At 42.2% G+C, this 22,944-nt stretch overlaps 1 protein-coding gene across 22 annotated transcripts in view; it reads left to right on the forward strand.

Moving 5' to 3' along the window:
* Positions 1 to 20,204, forward strand: part of TTN (titin) — a 270,727-nt gene extending 250,523 nt beyond the window's left edge. For 21 of the 22 annotated variants that reach the window (XM_081814090.1, XM_081814067.1, XM_081814081.1 and 18 more), the window contains 21 exons: positions 20 to 316; positions 444 to 749; positions 1,863 to 2,168; positions 2,251 to 2,532; positions 2,717 to 3,310; positions 3,430 to 3,717; positions 3,824 to 4,123; positions 4,570 to 4,872; positions 5,430 to 5,732; positions 5,848 to 6,432; positions 6,561 to 6,866; positions 6,981 to 7,280; positions 7,937 to 8,512; positions 8,618 to 8,923; positions 9,280 to 9,873; positions 10,012 to 15,659; positions 15,787 to 15,943; positions 16,881 to 17,653; positions 17,754 to 17,907; positions 18,434 to 18,736; positions 18,870 to 20,204. In XM_081814090.1, the coding sequence (XP_081670216.1) occupies positions 20 to 316; positions 444 to 749; positions 1,863 to 2,168; positions 2,251 to 2,532; positions 2,717 to 3,310; positions 3,430 to 3,717; positions 3,824 to 4,123; positions 4,570 to 4,872; positions 5,430 to 5,732; positions 5,848 to 6,432; positions 6,561 to 6,866; positions 6,981 to 7,280; positions 7,937 to 8,512; positions 8,618 to 8,923; positions 9,280 to 9,873; positions 10,012 to 15,659; positions 15,787 to 15,943; positions 16,881 to 17,653; positions 17,754 to 17,907; positions 18,434 to 18,736; positions 18,870 to 19,168 (12,980 nt within the window). In that variant the 3' untranslated portion in view covers positions 19,169 to 20,204. The remainder of the gene's footprint in view (positions 1 to 19; positions 317 to 443; positions 750 to 1,862; positions 2,169 to 2,250; positions 2,533 to 2,716; positions 3,311 to 3,429; positions 3,718 to 3,823; positions 4,124 to 4,569; positions 4,873 to 5,429; positions 5,733 to 5,847; positions 6,433 to 6,560; positions 6,867 to 6,980; positions 7,281 to 7,936; positions 8,513 to 8,617; positions 8,924 to 9,279; positions 9,874 to 10,011; positions 15,660 to 15,786; positions 15,944 to 16,880; positions 17,654 to 17,753; positions 17,908 to 18,433; positions 18,737 to 18,869) is intronic. The other variant, XM_081814082.1, reaches the window with a different exon arrangement.
* The last annotated feature ends 2,740 nt before the right edge of the window (positions 20,205 to 22,944 follow it).

The raw sequence follows: 22,944 nt of genomic DNA on the forward strand, positions 1-22,944 counted from the left end.
CCATTGACACCTGTTTCAGATTCCCCTGGCCCATGCGGAAAGCTCACCATCAGCAGAGTAACAGAGGAAAAGTGCACTTTAGCCTGGAGCCTTCCTCAGGAAGATGGAGGGGCAGAAATAACTCACTACATCGTGGAAAGACGAGAGACTAGCAGGCTCAACTGGGTGATCGTCGAAGGCGAATGCCCAACCCTGTCCTACGTAGTTACCAGACTCATTAAGAACAATGAATACATATTCCGAGTGCGGGCAGTGAACAAATATGGCCCTGGTGTGCCTGTTGAATCAGAGCCAATTGTAGCCAGAAACTCATTCAGTGAGTATGAACACTTTGAAACAACTTGGTAGTTAAATATAATGGAATCAGGGGAGAGGGGGGCATTCCTATCAATAGTGATTTTGTGTAATTCTGACCATCCTCATTTTCATAAAAATATAAACAGCTATTCCATCACAACCGGGCATACCTGAAGAAGTTGGGGCCGGCAAAGAGCATATCATCATTCAATGGACAAAATCTGAATCTGATGGTGGTAATGAGATCAACAACTACCTAGTAGACAAACGTGAGAAAAAGAGTTTGCGCTGGACACGTGTCAACAAAGACTATGTGGTATATGATACCAGGCTGAAGGTGACTGGCCTCATGGAAGGTTGTGATTACCAGTTCCGGGTCACCGCGGTGAATGCTGCTGGTAACAGTGAACCCAGCGAAGCTTCCAACTTTATCTCATGCCGAGAACCATCATGTGAGTTCCAAGAATCACACATAAACCATCAAAACCATGTTACAAATAATTTTCCAATATACCATTTCCAAGAACCTCTGGAATTTATGAATGATCTCGAAAAGTATATGCTTATTAGAGGGATCTTAAATACAGCTAAGCCAGAACATTTCAACCATACTTCTGTTGATAAGTTAGCAGTTACATTGCTAAAAATTATCACAGTATTTTCCAGTCTGTGAAAAAATTATTTTCCTACCAATATGAAAGAGATTTTATAAATATTGTGTAGTGATAATAATTACTAAAAAGAAAAAAATGTCTCTTTTAAGAAGAGCATAAAGGTTAGTATTCTAATAAGTGCCTAACAAAATTATTGTCACAAGAGCTTCAAAAATAAGTGGCAAATCCTTGTACAGAGTTTGAGCCCAATGACTAAAAAGAATATACCATTGTGACTGAATAGGGGAAGAAGAAGAAACCACTTCCTGTACTCATTAGAAACATAGAGGTGACAAGTGATATTAACCCTGTGAAAGCTGAGCAACTAAGGAAAAGTCCCTGAGAACAGGTATTTTAAGCAATGAGCTGGGCTAGAAGCATCCAACATAGCTAGCCAAAGTAGCAGGAAAAAACCATCTATCTTTCTAAAGAAATGTAATTTTTAAAATAAAATAATAATGATGTTGATAATGATATAGCATACAGCACTGTCCTATAATATCAGAGGAACCCAGTTACACAGATTATCTTGGTGAGTGTGGACAAAGAACAAAAATGCCTTACTTTTCTGGGGGAGGGAGAATAAGAAAGGGAAGGTGACTACATACTTGTGGGTTAAGATGCAGCGATCATAGGGTAACTTGTATTTCTTATGGCCCATAAGGATACATCTTCAATGAATCCTTTTTTTAAATTTTAATCCTTTACTACACTATAAAAAGACCTTTTAAAATATTGCGTTTAATAAATCACAGGGTTTTTCCCCCCCCAAACCTTATTAAAAGACCTTTTGAAATACTGGGGTGGAGGGCAAGAAGAACAATGTCTTTGTGAGTCTTAAAAACCAAAAATATAAACCTCAAAGCTTCCTTATTTGTATAATGTCTGAATCCCCATTTTTAAATTCCACAGATACCCCTGGACCACCTTCTGCTCCAAGAATTGTGGATACCACCAAGTCCAGCATTAGTTTGGCATGGACCAAGCCCATGTATGATGGTGGCATTGACATCATGGGATATGTTCTTGAAATGCAAGAGAAGGATACTGATCACTGGTACCGAGTGCATACCAATGCCACAATAAGAAATACTGAATTCACTGTGCCAGACCTTAAAATGGGCCAGAAATACTCCTTCAGGGTTGCTGCTGTGAATGCGAAGGGTATGAGTGAATACAGTGAGTCAACTGCTGAAATTGAGCCCGTGGAAAGACTAGGTATTTATAATATAAGCTTTTAGGTGAATTATTTTCTCACCACACCTGTTCGTGAATTAAGTTTTTGACATTTACTTTCCAGAAATACCAGACCTAGAGCTCGCAGATGACTTAAAGAAGACTGTGACCATCAGAGCTGGGGCCTCATTGCGCCTGATGGTGTCTGTATCTGGAAGACCACCTCCCGTCATCACATGGAGCAAGAAGGGCATTGACCTTGCAAACAGGGCAATTATTGACACCACTGACAGTTACTCTTTACTTATTGTGGACAAAGTTAACCGGTACGATGCTGGAAAATACACTATTGAAGCCGAAAATCAATCTGGCAAGAAATCAGCAACAGTCCTTGTTAAAGTATACGGTAAGTATTGGTCTTAAAATTGACTATACTGTGAGTAGATCTCTTAGAAAAAAATACCCCTTGACCTAGGATCACCTCTCTAGAGAGAAACCATGTTGAATACGTGTTCCTGGAAGACACAAAACAAAAAGCTATCAAGCAGTCGTCAAATAAGTATGAATCTTACATTCTGTTTTTTTTTTAGATACTCCTGGTCCCTGTCCTTCGGTGAGAGTTAAAGAAGTATCAAGAGATTCTGTGACCATTACCTGGGAAATTCCCACAATTGATGGTGGAGCTCCTGTCAACAATTACATTATTGAGAAGCGTGAAGCTGCCATGAGAGCATTCAAAACAGTAACTACCAAATGCAGCAAGACACTTTACCGAATTTCCGGACTTGTAGAAGGAACCATGTACTATTTCCGAGTGTTGCCAGAAAACATTTATGGCATTGGGGAACCCTGTGAAACATCTGATGCAGTTCTGGTCTCAGAAGTACCTCTGGTGCCTACAAAGCTAGAAGTGGTCGATGTCACCAAATCAACTGTCACTCTGGCCTGGGAAAAACCACTCTATGATGGTGGTAGCCGACTCACTGGATATGTTCTTGAGGCCTGCAAAGCTGGCACTGAGAGATGGATGAAGGTTGTCACCTTAAAACCCACCGTCCTAGAGCACACTGTTACTTCCTTAAATGAAGGCGAACAGTACCTATTCAGAGTAAGGGCACAAAATGAGAAAGGCGTGTCGGAACCAAGAGAGATCATCACAGTCGTGACTGTACAAGACCTCAGAGGTATGTACCACATCACCAAAAACATCAATAATAGTGAAGTAAAGAAAACATTCTGAATTCGTGATACCTCGTCATAGAAACAATGCTTAAGAATTAAAGGGCTACTTTCTTTCTCCTAGTGTTGCCAACAATTGATCTTTCTACAATGCCTCAGAAGACCATTCATGTCCCAGCCGGCAGACCAGTGGAGCTCGTGATACCCATCGCCGGTCGTCCACCTCCTGCTGCTTCCTGGTTCTTTGCTGGTTCTAAACTAAGAGAATCAGAGCGTGTCACAGTTGAAACTCACACTAAAGTAGCTAAATTAACCATCCGTGAAACCACTATCAGAGATACTGGAGAATATACACTCGAATTGAAGAATGTAACTGGAACTACTTCAGAGACCATCAAAGTTATCATTCTTGGTAAGGATGTGTGACAAAGACACATATATGCAAGTTGTTGATGTTCAGTCACCCAATTGTGATCTGAAGTGAAAATTAATTTCCCAGATTTCTTTCTCTTTCATAGACAAGCCTGGTCCTCCAACTGGGCCTATTAAGATTGATGAAATTGATGCTACTTCAATTACCATTTCCTGGGAACCACCTGAATTGGATGGTGGCGCTCCATTGAGCGGTTATGTGGTAGAACAGCGTGATGCCCATCGTCCAGGATGGCTGCCAGTGTCTGAATCAGTGACTAGACAGACTTTTAAGTTTACCAGACTCACTGAAGGAAATGAGTATGTGTTCCGCGTGGCTGCAACAAACCGCTTCGGGATTGGCTCTTACTCGCAGTCTGAGGTCATAGAATGTCGCAGCAGCATCAGTAAGTCCTTGGACCTTTCAGGCCACCATTCTCCCCACCTGATTCTGAACGTGAACAGAAGGGAATCTGTTTTTACTATGTCCTAAGGAAAAAGAGGTCCCAAAATTCACCCCAGGGTCTTTCTAAGGTTTCTAAATTTTCCTGGAGGTTTTCAACATGGTTAATTTTTTTTTTTTTTTTTTTTTAATGAAAAAGAGGAAGGAGAAAAGGAGGGATGGAGACAGGAGGGACTGGCTAGGTTATAATGAGAAAAAAATACAGAATGCATGCTTAATAAATGTTTATAAAATTGAAGAAAATGAGGAATCTCAAGAAAAGTACAAAAATTGGAAAAGTAGTCACAAGTCTTACATGCTATTTAAAAAGCTAAGACATACTTACAGAAATGTGTCTTTATTTTAATGTATTCTCATTGCCATAATGTGTTTACCTCTGTCTTACTCCAGGTATTCCTGGACCTCCAGAAACATTACAAATATTTGATGTCTCCCGTGATGGCATGACACTGACTTGGTACCCACCAGAAAACGATGGTGGCTCCCAAGTGACTGGATATATTATAGAGCGCAAAGAAGTGAGAGCAGATCGATGGGTCCGTGTAAATAAAGTACCAGTGACAATGACACGGTACCGTTCCACTGGCCTTATTGAAGGCTTAGAATATGAACACCGTGTCACAGCCATTAATGTGAGAGGGACTGGGAAACCAAGTCGTCCTTCCAAACCCATCATTGCCATGGATCCAATTGGTAAATACATTGTGTATAGGTCAATTTTTTGAGGTATAATTTAAATGTAGAAAAATTTATCCTTCTGAAATATGTAATTCTAAGTTTTGAAAAGGTCCTGTTGTATAAGCACCACCACAGTCAAAATACAGAATTCTTCCATCAGCCCCAAAAGTTCATTTGTGGATACCCTCCCCACTCCAGCCCCTAGCAGCTTTGGGCAAGTAACTTTTTATATTCTCCTCTTGAATCTATTCCCCATTCTTTAAAATGGGACTTATAATACATGCCCTACATCAGTGTTTAATTCTTTGAATAAGTTAATATTTCTGAAAGCACTTTAAAATCTGATGATAAATGTAAGATGGTAGTAGTGTTCATAAACAAAGCACATTTAAGACAAAGGAAAAAGCCAAGAGCTTTAAGTATTTTTAACTGATAAAAATGAATAAAATTAAAAAAAAAACTATATTCTAATGCTAACAGTCCATGTTTACACAACTCATTGCATGTTAGGTGGCGGAGCCGAGTTTCAGCTTTGCAGCAACAATATCTTGTTGTCTTATTCTTAACCCCAGCTCCTCCAGGAAAACCACAAAACCCAAGAGTTACTGATACAACAAGGACATCAGTCTCCCTGGCCTGGAGTGTTCCAGAAGATGAAGGAGGATCTAAAGTCACAGGCTACTTGATTGAAATGCAAAAAGTAGATCAACATGAATGGACCAAATGTAACACCACCCCAACCAAGATTCGGGAGTATACCCTAACACATCTACCTCAGGGCGCTGAATACAGATTCCGTGTCCTAGCTTGTAATGCTGGTGGACCTGGGGAGCCTGCTGAGGTACCAGGAACAGTCAAAGTCACTGAAATGCTTGGTAAGACATATGATCGCTTACTTTCTGCTAATAATTGCCTTAAGATTTATTTCTTACCATCCCCCCCCTCCACTGCCCAAAAAAATGCTAATTGTAACTGGCTCTTTTTTCCCAGAATATCCTGATTATGAACTTGATGAAAGATACCAAGAAGGTATCTTTGTAAGACAAGGTGGAGTCATCAGACTTACCATACCAATCAAAGGAAAACCATTCCCAATATGTAAATGGACCAAGGAAGGCCAAGATGTTAGTAAGCATGCCATGATTGCAACCTCTGAAACACACACTGAGCTTGTAATCAAAGAAGCAGACAGGGATGATTCTGGCACTTATGACCTGGTTCTGGAAAACAAGTGTGGCAAGAAGGCTGTCTACATCAAAGTCAGGGTGATAGGAAATCCCAACCCTCCTGAAGGGCCACTTGAATATGACGACATACAAGCTCGCTCTGTAAGGGTCAGTTGGAGACCCCCTGCCGATGATGGTGGTGCTGACATCTTAGGCTATATTCTTGAGAGACGAGAAGTGTCTAAAGCCGCCTGGTATACAATTGATTCCAGAGTCCGAGGTACATCTCTGGTGGTAAAAGGCCTCAAAGAGAACGTGGAATACCATTTCCGTGTTTCAGCTGAAAACCAGTTTGGCATAAGCAAACCCTTAAAATCTGAAGAACCAGTCATACCCAAAACACCACTGAGTAAGTACTCTTCCAACCACCACACTGTACAAATTCTTCCAGTACTCTTTCATTTTGAAATGAAAGCCATCAGCTTACAAGATATGGGACTGTACTCTTAACACACATTTTCTACTTTATATCCATAGATCCTCCGGAGCCTCCAAGCAATCCTCCAGAAGTGCTCGATGTGACCAAGAGTTCTGTCAGCCTGTCTTGGTCCCGGCCCAAAGACGATGGTGGTTCTCGAGTCACAGGCTACTACATTGAACGCAAGGAGACATCAACTGACAAGTGGGTCAGGCACAACAAGACTCAGATAACAACCACAATGTACACTGTCACTGGGCTTGTTCCTGATGCAGAGTATCAGTTCCGCATCATCGCACAGAATGATGTTGGCCTAAGTGAGACCAGCCCTGCTTCTGAACCAGTTGTTTGCAAAGATCCATTTGGTAAGGAGAGTTTCTAAAGGGGTTCAAACCAAAGAGGCAAGCCATCTTTGGTCTTTCTCTTTTATTTCAGCAGTAAAGCTGATTCCCTTTTCAATTGTTTTAAAAATATTTCAGATAAGCCAAGCCAACCTGGAGAAGTTGAGATTCTTTCAATATCCAAAGATAGTGTCACTCTACAGTGGGAGAAACCTGAATGTGACGGTGGCAAAGAAATCCTTGGATACTGGGTTGAATATAGGCAGTCTGGAGACAGTGCCTGGAAGAAGAGCAATAAGGACCGCATCAAGGACAGACAATTCACAATAGGGGGTTTGCTGGAAGCCACTGAATATGAATTCAGGGTTTTTGCTGAGAATGAGACCGGGCTTAGCAGACCTCGAAGAACTGCTATGTCTATAAAGACTAAACTAACATGTAAGTAGCCACTAGTTCTCTGCTTATGACCTACAAACTAAGCAACGTATTGAGGCTAATTCTTCCTTTATATTAAGTAGACATACAGAAAACCTTACTGGAGAGCAAGTGTTTGGGAAGAGTGAACTCACTTTGGCATAGACACACACAGGAAATAGCTGCTATGTTCTATAGGAAGTCATTCCAAGCACATAACTCAGTAGATGTTAGGTGCAGTGACCTGAGCACCTTCTTAGAGCCATTTCTCCTTCAAATGCAATGGTTTGGGATTTTTTTTTTTTTTTAATGCTTCCTAATAAGACTTGTATGGTCAACAAATGTACCCCACTTCAGTGAACCTAAGGCAAAGATTCTCTCTATAGATTTATAGAGAGAATTCATATTTCCCCAAACCCCTAAACATTACTGATGTCTCCCAATTGTAAAGAGAAAAGTCACTCTACATAATAATGTGACGATGTGGCTCACTGAATCCCTATTTTCCAAAGGGCCCCAGGAAAAGTGCTATGACATTGTTAAGAACTAGACTCATGTGTAAATCATGGTATCTAATAGAGTTAGTCAAAAGGATAAATTCATTCCTGATATACAAGGACAGAGGATTACAGATTCAGTAGTAATAATAATGCATTACTATTATCTTTCATCTCCTTCAGCTGGAGAGGCTCCAGGAGTGCGCAAAGAAATGAAGGATGTTACCACCAAGTTGGGCGAAGCTGCTCAACTGTCATGCCAGATTGTTGGAAGGCCTCTTCCTGACATTAAATGGTACCGATTTGGTAAGGAGCTGGTACAAAGCCGGAAGTACAAAATGTCTTCAGATGGACGCACACATACACTAACAGTAATGACAGAGGAACAAGAAGATGAAGGTGTTTATACCTGCATAGCTACTAATGAGGTTGGAGAAGTAGAAACCAGTAGTAAGCTTCTCCTGCAAGCAACACCACAGTTCCATCCTGGTTACCCACTGAAAGAGAAATATTATGGTGCTGTGGGTTCGACACTTCGACTTCATGTCATGTACATTGGTCGTCCAGTACCTTCCATCACTTGGTTCTATGGCCAGAAACTTTTGCAAAACTCAGAAAACATTACTATTGAAAACACTGAGCACTATACTCATCTTGTCATGAAGAATGTCCAACGTAAGACTCATGCTGGGAAATACAAAGTTCAGCTCAGCAATGTCTTTGGAACAGTTGATGCCATCCTTGATGTGGAAATACAAGGTATTTTATTTTAGTTTTTAGTGTTTTTTTAATTTTTCAAGAAAAAAGAGATCTCAGGCGACATACTACAAAGAAAACCACTATCATTGTATTTTCTCACAACAGATAAACCAGACAAACCCATAGGACCAATTGTGATAGAAGCTCTATTGAAGAACTCTGCAGTGATCAGCTGGAAGCCACCTGCAGATGATGGAGGCTCCTGGATCACCAACTATGTGGTGGAGAAATGTGAGGCCAAGGAAGGGGCTGAATGGCAATTGGTGTCTTCAGCCATCTCAGTGACAACCTGCAGAATTGTAAACCTCACAGAAAATGCTGGCTATTACTTCCGGGTTTCAGCCCAGAACACTTTTGGCATCAGTGAGCCTCTGGAGGTTGCCTCAGTTGTGATCATTAAGAGTCCTTTTGGTGAGTACAACCTCTACAGTCTTCCTATGGCAAAATTCCATCCTTACATAAAACTCTTATTAACAGAAATAACTTTTGAAAGAAAATAGCCAAGATTCAAATAAAGTACAAGTGTGTTTTGGCTCACTAAAATTGAACTTTTGCAATCTACAAGGGCAAATATAAACCCTGTTCTTCTTTAAAAATGAACTTTGTGTTTTGATAAGTTTCTTAGCATAAAGTGACCCATTTCATTTTTCTGGAATAGCTGTTCTTAGAACTTTGGGTTCGTAAGATTTTCTTTTAAAAAACTAAGCTTTTAATAAAGCTGCTTGTTTCACCTCATGACTCAAATCTTTCTTGTTTCTTTGAAACAGGAAAGCCAGGTGCTCCTGGCAAACCAACTATCACTGCTCTCACAAAAGATTCTTGTGTTGTGGCTTGGAAGCCACCTGCCAGTGATGGAGGTGCAAAGATTAGAAATTACTACCTTGAGAAACGTGAGAAGAAGCAGAATAAATGGATTGCTGTGACAACAGAAGAAATTCGAGAAACTGTCTTTTCAGTGCAAAACCTTATTGAAGGTCTTGAATATGAGTTCCGTGTGAAATGTGAAAATCTAGGTGGGGAAAGTGAATGGAGTGAAATATCAGAACCTGCCACTCCCAAATCTGATGTCCCAATTCAGGCACCACACTTTAAAGAGGAACTGAGAAATCTAAATGTCAGATATCAGAGCAATGCTACTTTGGTCTGCAAAGTGACTGGTCATCCGAAACCTATTGTGAAATGGTACAGACAAGGCAAAGAAATCATTGCAGATGGATTAAAGTACAGGATTCAAGAGTTTAAGGGTGGCTACCACCAGCTCATCATTGCAAGTGTCACAGATGATGATGCCACAGTTTACCAAGTCAGAGCTACCAACCAAGGGGGATCTGTGTCTGGCACTGCCTCCTTGGAAGTAGAAGGTAAATACCTCAAATCTATAAAAATCAGCTTGGTGCTAGATGACATATTGTTAATTAGGGTTGGTGGGGGAGGTCGTTGCACTTAAATAGTGTTGGGTATTGCTAAATTACATTCTTTCTTCTTTTATTCTGCTACAGTTCCAGCTAAGATACACTTGCCTAAAACTCTTGAAGGCATGGGGGCAGTTCATGCTCTCCGAGGTGAGGTGGTCAGCATCAAGATCCCTTTCAGTGGCAAACCAGATCCTGTGATCACCTGGCAGAAAGGACAAGATCTCATCGACAATAATGGCCACTACCAAGTTATTGTCACAAGATCTTTCACATCACTCGTTTTCCCCAATGGAGTAGAGAGAAAAGATGCTGGTTTCTATGTGGTCTGTGCTAAAAACAGATTTGGAATTGATCAGAAGACTGTTGAACTGGATGTGGCGGATGTTCCTGACCCACCCAGAGGAGTCAAAGTTAGTGACATATCACGAGATTCTGTCAACTTAACATGGACTGAGCCAGCTTCTGATGGTGGCAGCAAAATCACCAACTACATTGTTGAAAAATGTGCAACTACTGCAGAAAGATGGCTCCGTGTAGGACAGGCCCGAGAAACACGTTATACCGTGATCAACTTATTTGGAAAAACAAGCTACCAGTTCCGTGTAATAGCTGAAAATAAATTTGGCCTGAGCAAACCTTCTGAGCCTTCAGAACCAACCATAACTAAAGAAGACAAGACCAGAGCCATGAATTACGATGAAGAGGTAGACGAAACCAGGGAAGTTTCCATGACTAAAGCATCTCATTCATCAACTAAGGAACTGTATGAGAAATATATGATTGCTGAAGATCTTGGGCGTGGTCAGTTTGGAATTGTCCACCGTTGCGTTGAAACATCCTCAAAGAAGACTTACATGGCCAAATTTGTTAAAGTCAAGGGGACTGATCAGGTTTTGGTAAAGAAGGAAATTTCCATTCTAAACATTGCCAGGCACAGAAACATCTTATACCTCCATGAATCATTTGAGAGCATGGAAGAATTAGTTATGATCTTTGAGTTCATATCAGGACTCGATATATTTGAGCGCATTAACACAAGTGCTTTTGAACTTAATGAAAGAGAAATTGTAAGTTATGTTCGCCAGGTCTGCGAAGCACTTGAGTTCTTACATAGTCACAATATTGGACACTTTGACATTAGACCAGAAAATATCATTTACCAAACAAGAAGGAGCTCCACCATTAAAATCATAGAATTTGGTCAAGCCCGTCAGCTGAAGCCAGGGGACAACTTTAGGCTTCTGTTCACTGCCCCCGAATACTATGCACCTGAAGTCCACCAGCATGACGTTGTCAGCACCGCCACAGACATGTGGTCACTTGGAACACTGGTGTATGTGCTGTTAAGTGGTACCAATCCATTCCTGGCTGAAACTAACCAACAGATAATTGAGAACATCATGAATGCTGAATATACTTTCGATGAAGAAGCATTCAAAGAGATTAGCCTTGAAGCCATGGATTTTGTTGACCGGTTGTTAGTGAAAGAGAGAAAATCTCGCATGACAGCATCTGAGGCACTCCAGCATCCATGGCTGAAGCAGAAGATAGAAAGAGTCAGTACTAAAGTTATCAGAACATTAAAACACCGGCGTTACTACCACACACTGATCAAGAAAGACCTCAACATGGTTGTGTCAGCGGCCCGAATCTCTTGCGGTGGTGCAATTCGATCTCAGAAGGGAGTGAGTGTTGCTAAAGTTAAAGTAGCATCCATTGAAATTGGCCCAGTTTCTGGGCAGATAATGCATGCAGTTGGCGAAGAAGGAGGATATGCCAAATATGTATGCAAAATTGAAAATTATGATCAGTCTACCCAAGTGACCTGGTACTTTGGAGTCAGACAGCTGGAGAACAGTGAGAAATATGAAATCACCTATGAAGATGGAGTAGCCACCATGTACATCAAAGACATTACCAAATTTGATGATGGCACCTACAGATGCAAAGTAGTCAATGACTATGGTGAAGATAGTTCTTATGCAGAACTATTTGTTAAAGGTGTGAGAGAAACTTACGACTATTACTGCCGTAGAACCATGAAGAAAATGAAGCGCAGAACTGACACGATGAGACTCCTGGAAAGGCCACCAGAATTTACGTTGCCTCTCTATAACAAGACAGCTTATGTGGGTGAAAAGGTCCGATTTGGAGTAACTATAACTGTCCACCCAGAGCCTCGTGTAACATGGTATAAATCAGGTCAGAAAATCAAAGCAGGTGTTGATGATACAAAGTACACATTTGAATCTGACAAGGGTCTTTACCAGTTAACAATCAACAGCGTAACTATAGATGATGATGCTGAATATACGGTTGTGGCAAGGAACAAATATGGTGAGGACAGCTGTAAAGCAAAACTGACTGTAACCCCACACCCACCGCCAACAGATACAACCTTAAGACCCATGTTCAAACGGCTGCTGGCAAACGCAGAATGCCAAGAAGGCCAAAGTGTCTGCTTTGAAATCAGAGTGTCTGGCATCCCCCCACCAACATTAAAATGGGAGAAAGATGGCCAGCCATTGTCCCTGGGGCCTAACATTGAAATTATCCATGAAGGCCTGGATTATTATGCTTTGCACATCAGGGACACTTTGCCTGAAGACACAGGTTACTATAGGGTCACCGCCACGAACACAGCTGGATCCACCAGCTGCCAGGCTCACCTTCAAGTGGAACGCTTAAGGTACGTCAAGCATGAATTCAAGACTAAGGAGGAGCGTGAACGACACGTCCAAAAGCAAATTGACAAGACACTAAGGATGGCTGAAATTCTTTCTGGAACTGAAACGGTGCCACTGACACAGGTAGCCCAAGAGGCTCTGAGAGAAGCTGCCGTCCTTTACAAACCAGCTGTAAGCACCAAGACTGTAAAAGGGGAATTCCGTCTTGAGACGGAAGAAAAGAAGGAAGAGAGAAAACTCCGTATGCCTTATGAGGTACCAGAACCACGCAAGTACAAACAGACTACCATAGAAGAAGACCAACGCATTAAGCAATTTGTGCCTATGTCCGACATGAAATGGTACAAAAAGATACGTGATCAATTTGAAATGCCTGGGAAAATTGACAGAGTTGTACAGAAAAGACCCAAGCGCATCCGCCTTTCAAGATGGGAACAGTTCTATGTGATGCCTCTTCCACGCATTACAGATCAATACAGACCTAAATGGCGTATTCCCAAACTCTCCCAAGATGATCTTGAAATGGTGAGACCAGCCCGCCGCCGTACACCTTCTCCTGATTATGACTTTTATTACAGACCTAGAAGACGTTCTCTTGGTGACATGTCAGATGAAGAATTACTCCTTCCCATTGACGACTACTTGGCAATGAAAAGAACAGAGGAAGAGAGGCTGCATCTTGAAGAAGAGCTTGAATTGGGTTTCTCAGCTTCACCGCCAAGCCGAAGCCCTCCACGTTTTGAGCTTTCTAGTCTGCGTTACTCTTCACCACAAGCTCACGTCAAGGCGGAGGAAACAAGAAAAGACTTCAGATATTCAACCTACCACATCCCCACAAGGGCTGAGACTAGCACAAGTTATGTGGAACTGCGGGAACGGCACGCCCGGGCCTCGTACAGGCAGCCAAAACAACGGCAGAGGATCATGGCTGAGAAAGAGGATGAAGAGTTGCTTCGTCCAGTCACTAGCACCCAGCGACTCTCAGCATACAGAAGTGAGCTTGACCACATGTCAAAGGAAGAAAAGTCTAGAAAGAAATCAAGGCGACAGAGAGAAGTGACAGAAATAACCGAAATTGAGGAGGAATATGAAATCTCAAAACACGCTCAGCGAGAGGCCTCCTCAAAACATGCTCAAAGAGAGTCCTCCTCCTCATCAGTGTCTAGGCTGCTGAGGCGGCGGCGTTCCCTGTCTCCAACCTATATCGAGTTAATGAGGCCAGTGTCCGAGCTAATCCGGCCACGCCGACCGCCAGAGGAGGAATATGAAGATGACACAGAGAGAAGGTCCCCTACTCCGGAGAGAACTCGCCCTCGTTCCCCTAGCCCTGTGTCTAGTGAGAGATCACTCTCGAGATTTGAGAGGTCTGCCAGATTTGATATCTTTTCCAGGTACGAGTCCATGAAAGCTGCTTTAAAGACTCAGAAGACATCAGAAAGGATGTATGAAGTTTTGAGTCAGCAGCCTTTTACGCTGGACCATGCCCCTCGAATCACACTGAGAATGCGCTCCCACAGAGTACCATGTGGCCAAAATACGCATTTTATCTTAAACGTTCAGTCTAAGCCAACCGCTGAGGTTAAATGGTACCACAATGGTGTCGAACTCCAGGAAAGCAGTAAGATTCATTACACCAACATGAGCGGGGTATTAACCCTAGAAATTCTGGACTGTCAAGCTGAGGACAGCGGAACATACCGCGCCGTGTGCACCAACTACAAAGGTGAGGCCTCGGACTACGCGACCTTGGATGTAACAGGCGGGGATTACACTACCTACGCTTCCCGGCGCAGAGACGAACAAGTGCCCCCATCTGTTTTCCCTGAGCTGACAAGAACAGAGGAATACGCTGTTTCGTCATTCAAGAAAATGTCTGAGATGGAAGCGTCTTCTTCGGTCAGGGAAATGAAGTCACAGATGACAGAGACAAGGGAAAGTCTCTCGGCATATGAACACCACGCATCCGCGGAAATGAAAAGTGCTGCGGTGGAACAAAAGTCGCTGGAAGGAAAAACCACACAGAGGAAGATCAAGACGACTTTGGTGGGAGCAAGAATTCTGACGAAGCCAAGGTCTGTCACTGTGTATGAAGGGGAGTCTGCGAGGTTTTCTTGCGACACAGATGGGGAGCCAGTACCCACTGTGATCTGGCTGCGTGGCGGCCAAGTGATAAGTTCTTCTGCCCGCCACCAAGTGACCACCACAAAGTACAAATCAACCTTCGAGATCTCTTCAGTCCAGGCTTCTGATGAAGGCAACTACAGCGTGGTGGTAGAAAACAGTGAAGGGAGGCAAGAAGCTCAGTTCACTCTGACTGTTCAGAAGGCCAGGGTTCCTGAAAAGGCTGTGACGTCACCACCGAGAGTCAAATCCCCAGAGGCTCGAGTGAAATCTCCAGAAGCCGTTAAGTCTCCAAAACGAGTGAAATCCCCGGAACCGGTCACTTCCCACCCAAAAGCCTTATCACCCACAGAGACAAAACCCACACCAACAGAGAAGGTTCAGCAGCTGCCGGTCTCTGTCCCACCCAAGATAACTCAGTCCCTGAAAGCAGAAGCTTCTAAAGATATTGTGAAGCTGACCTGTGCAGTCGAAAGTAGTGTATTATGTGCAAAAGAGGTCACCTGGTATAAAGATGGCAAGAAACTGAAGGAAAATGGGCATTTCCAGTTTCATTATTCAGCAGATGGTACCTATGAGCTCAAAATCCATAACCTCACAGAATCTGACAGTGGAGAATACATCTGTGAGATATCTAGCGAAGGTGGAACTTCAAAAACGAACTTCCACTTTATGGGACAAGCCTTTAAGAGTATCCATGAACAGGTGTCAAGGACATCAGGAACTAAGAAAGCGGCTCAGAAAACTGCTGAGTCGACAGAAACCAAGAAAACTGAACCAAAAGCTCCTGAACCAATTTCCTCAAAACCAGCCATCGTTACTGGGCTGCAGGATACAACAGCTTCTGCAGACAGCGTCGCTAAGTTCGCGGTTAAAGCTACTGGAGAACCCCAGCCGACCATCATCTGGACAAAGGATGGAAAGGTAACCAGGTCTTAAACGTCTCTCAATTTTATCTCCTAAAAATCTAAGCCCTTCCCTCCTCCCTGTCTCCCCAAAAATGTTTAAACTTAACTTACTTTTTAAAACTCAAATCACTTGCATTCTATAGGCTGTTACACAAGGAAGTAAATACAAACTCTCTGAAGACAAAGGAGTTTTCTTCTTAGAAGTTCTTAAGACTGATACTTCTGACAGTGGGCTTTATACTTGCACAGTAACAAATTCAGCTGGATCTGTGTCCTCTAGCTGCAAATTAACTATAAAAGGTAGGTTGGCTTTTGTTTTTACCAATGTTTTTCAGAAAATTATATTAAGGGGCGACTGGGTGGCTCAGTTGATTAAGTGACTGCCTTCAGCTCAGGTCATGATCCTGGAGTCCCTGGATCGAGTCCCGCATCGGGCTCCCTGCTCGGTGGGGAGGCTGCTTCTCCCTCTGACCCTCCCCCCTCTCATGTACGCTCTCTCTCTCTCACACTCTCAAATAAATAAATAAATAAATCTTAAAAAAAAAATGATATTAAGTTTTCTAAACATTCTCCCTTATACACACACACACACACACACAAGTATTAAAGTAAAACTGTTTTCCAAATTCCAGAATACCATTTGTACACAAATATAGAAATACACATATTTAAAGAAAGCATAATATTAGCATAAAAAGCACTTATCAAGTGCCTAATTATACATGGTGGTATATAAGATTCCAAAGAGGCAGCCCCTGTTGCCAGGAATATTTAGGAATGAAGTCAGGCGAATATACAAAATGGTACTGCTTCCATGAACCTTCACTCTTGCTAATTTTCCCAAGCAATGCAGTTAGTAAAAGAGCTAGATTACTTTTCCAATTAAAATTAGGCTGCTTTCATTCAATCTTCTAAAACATAATTCAATTTTTTATCAAAAAGTTCCTAAATCCACACATACCCTAAATATTTTGACTGTTCTTTTCAAGACTTTTTCAAGTCATAAGAATCGTCTTCAATTTAGTTTAAAGAATCATTCATTATACTGATCTCAAAAGTCATGCATGACAATTTTCCAAGACTAGGGCTGAGAAAGAATTAAATATTACCTACACTGCATACAAAAGGCAACGTTCCTTTTCTTTGTCTCATTTATTCGCTTGTAGAATCTATAAGAGTAAAGGGTGGGTGGGGCCTCTTTCCAGTTAAGTTTGCCTTACAGAGGTTTCTTTTTTAGCTGTAAAAGACACTGAGGCACAGAAAGTGTCTACACAAAAGACCTCTGAAATTACGTCACAAAAGAAGGCAGCTGTCCAAGAGGAAATTTCCCAAAAAGCGCTAATTTCTGAAGAAATGAAAATATCAGAGGTGAAATCTCAAGAGAAGGCGGTTGTCCAAGAGGAAATTTCCCCAAAAGCCCTAATTTCTGAAGAAATGAAAAAATCAGAGGTAAAATCTCAAGAAAAGTTAGCCCTCAAGGAGGAAGCTTCAAAGGTTCAGATTTCTGAAAAAGTCAAGAAATCAGGAGCAACCTCTCTGGAAAAATCCATTGTCCATGAGGAAATCACTAAAACATCAAAGGCATCAGAAGAAATCAGAACGCATGCGGAGATCAAAGCATTTTCTACTCAGATGAGCATAAGTGATGGTCAGAAGGTGACCTTAAAAGCCAACATTGCTGGTGCCACGGATGTGAAATGGGTACTGAATGGCGTAGAGCTCACTAACTCTGAGGAGTACAGATACGGTGTCTCGGGCAGCGATCAGACCCTAACCATCAAGCAGGCCAGTCACAAAGACGAAGGGATCCTCACCTGCATAGGCCAAACCAGCGAAGGGCTCATCAAATGTCAGTATGATCTGACCCTGAGCAAAGAACTCTCCGATGCTCCAGCCTTCATCTCACAGCCCAGATCTCAAAATATTAACGAAGGACAAAATGTTAGCTTTTCTTGTGAAGTCAGTGGTGAGCCATCCCCAGAAATCGAATGGTTTAAAAACAACTTGCCGGTAAGTTTAATTCTGAATATACCATCGAAGAAAATTTAAAATGCCACATCTATTCCTGAAGAGCTCAAAGAAACACTTCTTCCCCCTCCTTACATTTTAGATTTCTGTTTCTTCAAATATCAGTGTAAGTCGCTCCAGAAATGTATATTCTCTTGAAATCCGAAATGCCTCAGTAAGCGACAGTGGGAAGTACACAGTTAAGGCCAAGAATTTCCGTGGCCAGTGTTCAGCTACCGCTTCCTTAACAGTCCTTCGTAAGTATATCTTTCCCATTTTCCTCACATGCTTAAGGCCTTTATGTATTTTTTCCCCTTTGTCTTCAGCACAGCCAACTCTGAGGAGCCTCATTAAATTCCATGTGTAACAGGCACAGGCCTCCTGTGTGAATTCATCCTTACGGTCAAATTTTCTTTGCAGCTAAACAGATATGTGGACAAATTAACTTTCTAAGCCAAGCTACCAAGTGCCCGGTTATATTTTTTTTTTCCAGAATGCACAATAACTCTGTGATTTTCTATATGACTAATCATTTTTCCCCTAGTTATTCTAGCACCTGCATGTAATGTAATGATAGAAATCTAAAGATTCGTTTCTTGGAGACATTGAGCTAGCTCTTGACAAATGTATGTATTTGCTTATGCTTTCACAGCAAATTGTTTGGGTTACGTGTGTGTGTGTGTGTGTGTGTGTGTAAGTTTTCCATCTCTGGAAGTCATTGTCAGATGTCCCCAATTAACCAGAGGTCATTGATGTTCACCGTGTATCTGCTATGCTCCACAGCTCTAGTTGAAGAACCTCCCAGAGAGGTAGTATTGAGGACAAGTGGTGACACAAGCTTGCAAGGAAGCTTCTCGTCTCAGTCAGTCCAAATGTCTGCCTCTAAGCAGGAGGCCTCCTTCAGCAGTTTCAGCAGCAGCAGTGCTAGCAGCATGACTGAAATGAAATTTGCAAGCATGTCTGCCCAAAGCATGTCCTCCATGCAAGAGTCCTTTGTAGAAATGAGTTCCAGCAGTTTTATGGGAAAATCTAGCATGACACAACTGGAAAGCTCAACTAGTAGAATGCTTAAAGCAGGCGTAAGAGGTGAGCAATAAAAAATTACTGGTAGAGGTAGACAAGCCTAGTAGCACGGTAGAGTCTTTAGTTCACGTAATTTAGTAGAAAGCAAATCATGTCTTCAGTGATCCTAAAACGTTTTTGTTGTTGTTCTATAAAGGAATTCCACCTAAAATTGAAGCTCTTCCCTCTGACATCAGCATTGATGAGGGCAAAGTTTTAACAGTAGCCTGTGCCTTTACGGGTGAGCCTACTCCAGAAATAATATGGTCCCGTGGTGGAAGAAAAATTCAAACCCAAGAACAACACGGGAGATTCCACATTGAAAACACAGATGACCTGACGACTCTGATCATCATGGACGTACAGAAACAAGATGGTGGACTTTATACCCTGAGCTTAGGGAATGAATTTGGATCTGACTCTGCCACTGTGAATATAAATATTCGATCCATGTAAGAGGGCCTGTGGTCCTCATACTCATACTCCTTCTTAACCTTTCACAAATGATTCACATGGACTAATCTTTCTGATCTGTAAATATTCCAAAAGAAAAAGTAGTTTTGTATCAGCCTAAATGAGTCAAAGTTCAAAATTAGACATTTCGATCTTTCATAATTGTTGACCTAAGAATATTATACATTTTCTAGTGACATGTACATACTGTATATAGCCGGATTAACGGTTATAAAGTTTTGTACCATTTATTTTATGACATTTTACAGTGTAACTTTTGAAACTAACCGTTGGTAGGAGAAAGTTTCTTACGGAACGAATACCCTGCTCAACACTTAATCAATCTTTGTGCCTCAACATAATGTTGATGTCTAAGTGTGCCTCAGTGGGTTGAGCAATTCCCCATTGAAGAAGTCCTATCCACCTAAAAGATGATGCCATGCATGTAACTGGACATGTGCACCAATACCTATTGAATCAGAAATGTAAGGCATTGGTGATGTTTGCATTTACCCTCCTGTAAGCAACGCTTTAACGTCTTACATTTTCTCTGATGATGTCACACTCTAAATTATCATGACTTAAATATTACCAGAGCAGAGTGTAACGGCCAACACTCTGTTCGCTCCTTCTACACTGTCTCTGACCATAGAGAGTGCAGGGATAGCTTGGAAAAGTAACATCGCCTGGCCATCCCTTCATTTCACCAAGCTATTCAAGTATTCCTATGCCAGAGCGGTGTCAACTCTTGGAGGTTCTGGGGTGCAGCCAACGCCTTCGTGTGGTAGCTCTAAATTCACATTTAAACCTGAGAAACGGGCAACTAAGCGATGAGCCACAGCAAAAAAAAAAAAAAAAACAACAACAACAAAATAAAGCTGTCGTTAAATTAAAAACAACTACACCATTACTAACTGCCCAAAATGTCAATTTGATGTAGTTCCTTTCATGCAGTTATAAATTCAATTGTTAGTTACAATTGTTGGACCTCCTTGAGAAATAGTAACAACAAAATAAAGCAAGCTATCTGCACCTCAAACTGTGTGGTTGGTTGTTTTTTGTGAAATTCTGGGGTTAGGGAGTATGACCTCACAAATCACAGAAATTATCACAGATAAGATCGAGTAAATCGAGCTCAAAAAGGCCCATGTCAATAGGTTCTTTAAAGCAAATATTTGAATTACTGTGTTAAATATATTCAACAATTTTTTAAAGCACAGATTTGATTCTCATGGATAAATTTATTCTCAAAACTTAACAAAAAACCCCCAAAATAACAGCTTAAATCTGTTAAAATTATCAAGAAAAATATTTTTATGGGGACTGATTCAACTCAATCCATCAAAAATCCGGAACATCTACAGTTCACAGTATTTTGTGTTAGACACCCTTGGGAACAACACCAAGATGAGCAAGATAACATAGACCCTACCTGAAGGGATGCAATGAAGAGACAATGACAGCCCGGACAGGCTGTGAGTTTGGGGGGGGAGGCCTGAGGGAGGGGAGGGAAATAACCTCCCGGACAAAGAGGGACACCTGTCGGCCAGAGCAGTCTCTGCAAGCCAGGGCAGCTAAGGAGCCACCACTCAAGAAACCTGGTCGGGTACACTTACCCTGGGGGACCTGGGCAGTACCAACAGCATCTACGACATCATGTAACCATTTTAAATGCCTATTCTTACCTTAAAACGAGAGACAGAACTTGCTGGGTGATTCCTGGGGAGGATTTCCAGCCCCAGTGTGCTAATATCCTCACACGTCCCATCCGTGACTGAGGTACAGCCCATGCTCATGTGAACTCTAAAGCTGAAAGGATTTCACCCTGGCCTCGAGAGCCAGTCTGGGCCGGGGAGAGCAGGGAGGGCCGACGGCCTATCCAGCCAAGGGCAGCCACGCCAGAGGCAAGGTCTGACCTCTTTTTATGCCTTAGCAGAAGCCTGAGGTCTACGCCCGGCCGCATGGGGCAGCCACGGGAACATATTACCTGCGTTCAATAGTAGCTGATTATATAGATGAACTGTGTAGAGGTGGGGCGGGACGTAAATGGTAAACAGCTGGTAAAATAACAAATTCAATTGAGAGTCTCTATGGAGACTGATTCAAGAATAATGTTTTATGCTTGTGCTCCAAAAAGAGAAAGTAATTTGTATTTGTTTACTCTGCCCCAAATATAACTTTGAAGAATTCAGAGGAGGTCCAGTTTCCTTGTAATAGGAGAAAAGACTGTCTGCTAGAAAAATAGGAGAATCTTTAAAAATAGATTGGCCCATCAATTTTTAGTCTAAGGTTATAAAAAGTGAAAGCTTACAGCTTAACTTTATGCCTTTTGGTATCTCTGGATCTGTATTTCTGTAACTCTTTTCCTCGGGATGTTGGTAGATGCTGTGAAAAGAGTGTTCCACAACCAAATAAACTTAGGACTTGGGTTTTTGCACTTCTTGATGCAGGACTTCTCAGAGCCTTTGATGAGCTAAATGTGTTGTGATTCTCCAAGAGGTGATACAGTGCCCCCCAAAGTTAACTGATGGATGATAGAATGAAAAGTTTTCATCGGTGCTGCATGCAGGCTGAGCCAGGCTACGGCAGGTGGAAACATGGAAGGTGTAAACAGGACTACATCTTCGCAGGAAGAACAGGATATCACCTAAGAAATGAAATTAAGTGCTATGGTTTAATAAAAAAAAAAAAATCCATAGTGTTTGAAAGCACACTACTGGGGCCTCTGATGCAGTCAGAGAAATGCAGAACAATCAGGTTGGGGGAGTTCCTCATCAAAGCTTCGACCTGAAGTAGGGAGGAGATAAGGAGAAGCAGGGTGGGGCTTTCCAGGCAGAGGACCTTTGCACCTGCAGGGGCCTGGGGGCAAGAGGCAGGGTAGCATTGCAAAAGGCCTCATAAACCACATCACAGAGTTTGGGCTTTTCCTTAAGAGGTAAAGAGAACCATGAAGGAGATTTAAGCAAAGTAGTTACTTGATCAAATTTTACCAAGTCTTTAGCTAGTCTGAGATAGCTGTGATGTTTATTTGTTGTTCTACATCAAAGCTTATTTCCTCCTGGGGGACTCCATTCACAGGAAGACCTTTACCTACCACCAAATCTCTTGCCCCTAATGGCCCTGTAATTACACCTCTGGGGCTTGATAACCATTCCTGGAAAGGTCTTTCTTAAGCTTCTCTGGGGTCTTAGGGATACAGTGATAATGTCAGGCTGGTAGACCCTGTGGGTACACAAGAGGTGGGGGAAAGAAGGAACCCGCAGAGGTGAGAGGGCACCTTACTGCCCACCGCCTTCTCGGTGCCAATGACCCCTGCCTCCGAGCTGGCAGAGGGGAGGTACGAGTCCAGCCCAGCAAGCCGGGCTCCCCTGAGGATGCGGTGTGGGAATGTGGCTCATGGGGATGACCCCCATTCACTCCTACCCCACTTTAAGAAAAGGTGGGAAGCAAGTAAGGGGAGAAAGCATGCCAATGCTTTCCAATCCCTCAGGAATCATGTGGAAAAGCCAGCGAGTCCTGAAAGTCAGGACTCCAAATCTGAAATTCATGTTTATCCTCATATCTTCAGGGGTCCGTAAACATACTGAGATTATGTCTATGTATATTTTTTTAGGGATTATGACTCCTAGTTTTCATTTCATTTTTAAAGATGTCAGTGATTCAAAAAGTTTAAGAAATACTGCCCTACCTGTTTCAAAGGGAGCAGGCAGATAGATGCCAAGGCATCTGAGAAATACCTACACATAGCTCCCACAAAAAGAGGCAGTGGTGAGCCCCAT

This window comes from Leptonychotes weddellii, chromosome 3 (genome assembly GCF_054177405.1).
Source record: "Leptonychotes weddellii isolate Sample4059 chromosome 3, ASM5417740v2, whole genome shotgun sequence".
NCBI classification, from domain to species: domain Eukaryota; kingdom Metazoa; phylum Chordata; class Mammalia; order Carnivora; family Phocidae; genus Leptonychotes; species Leptonychotes weddellii.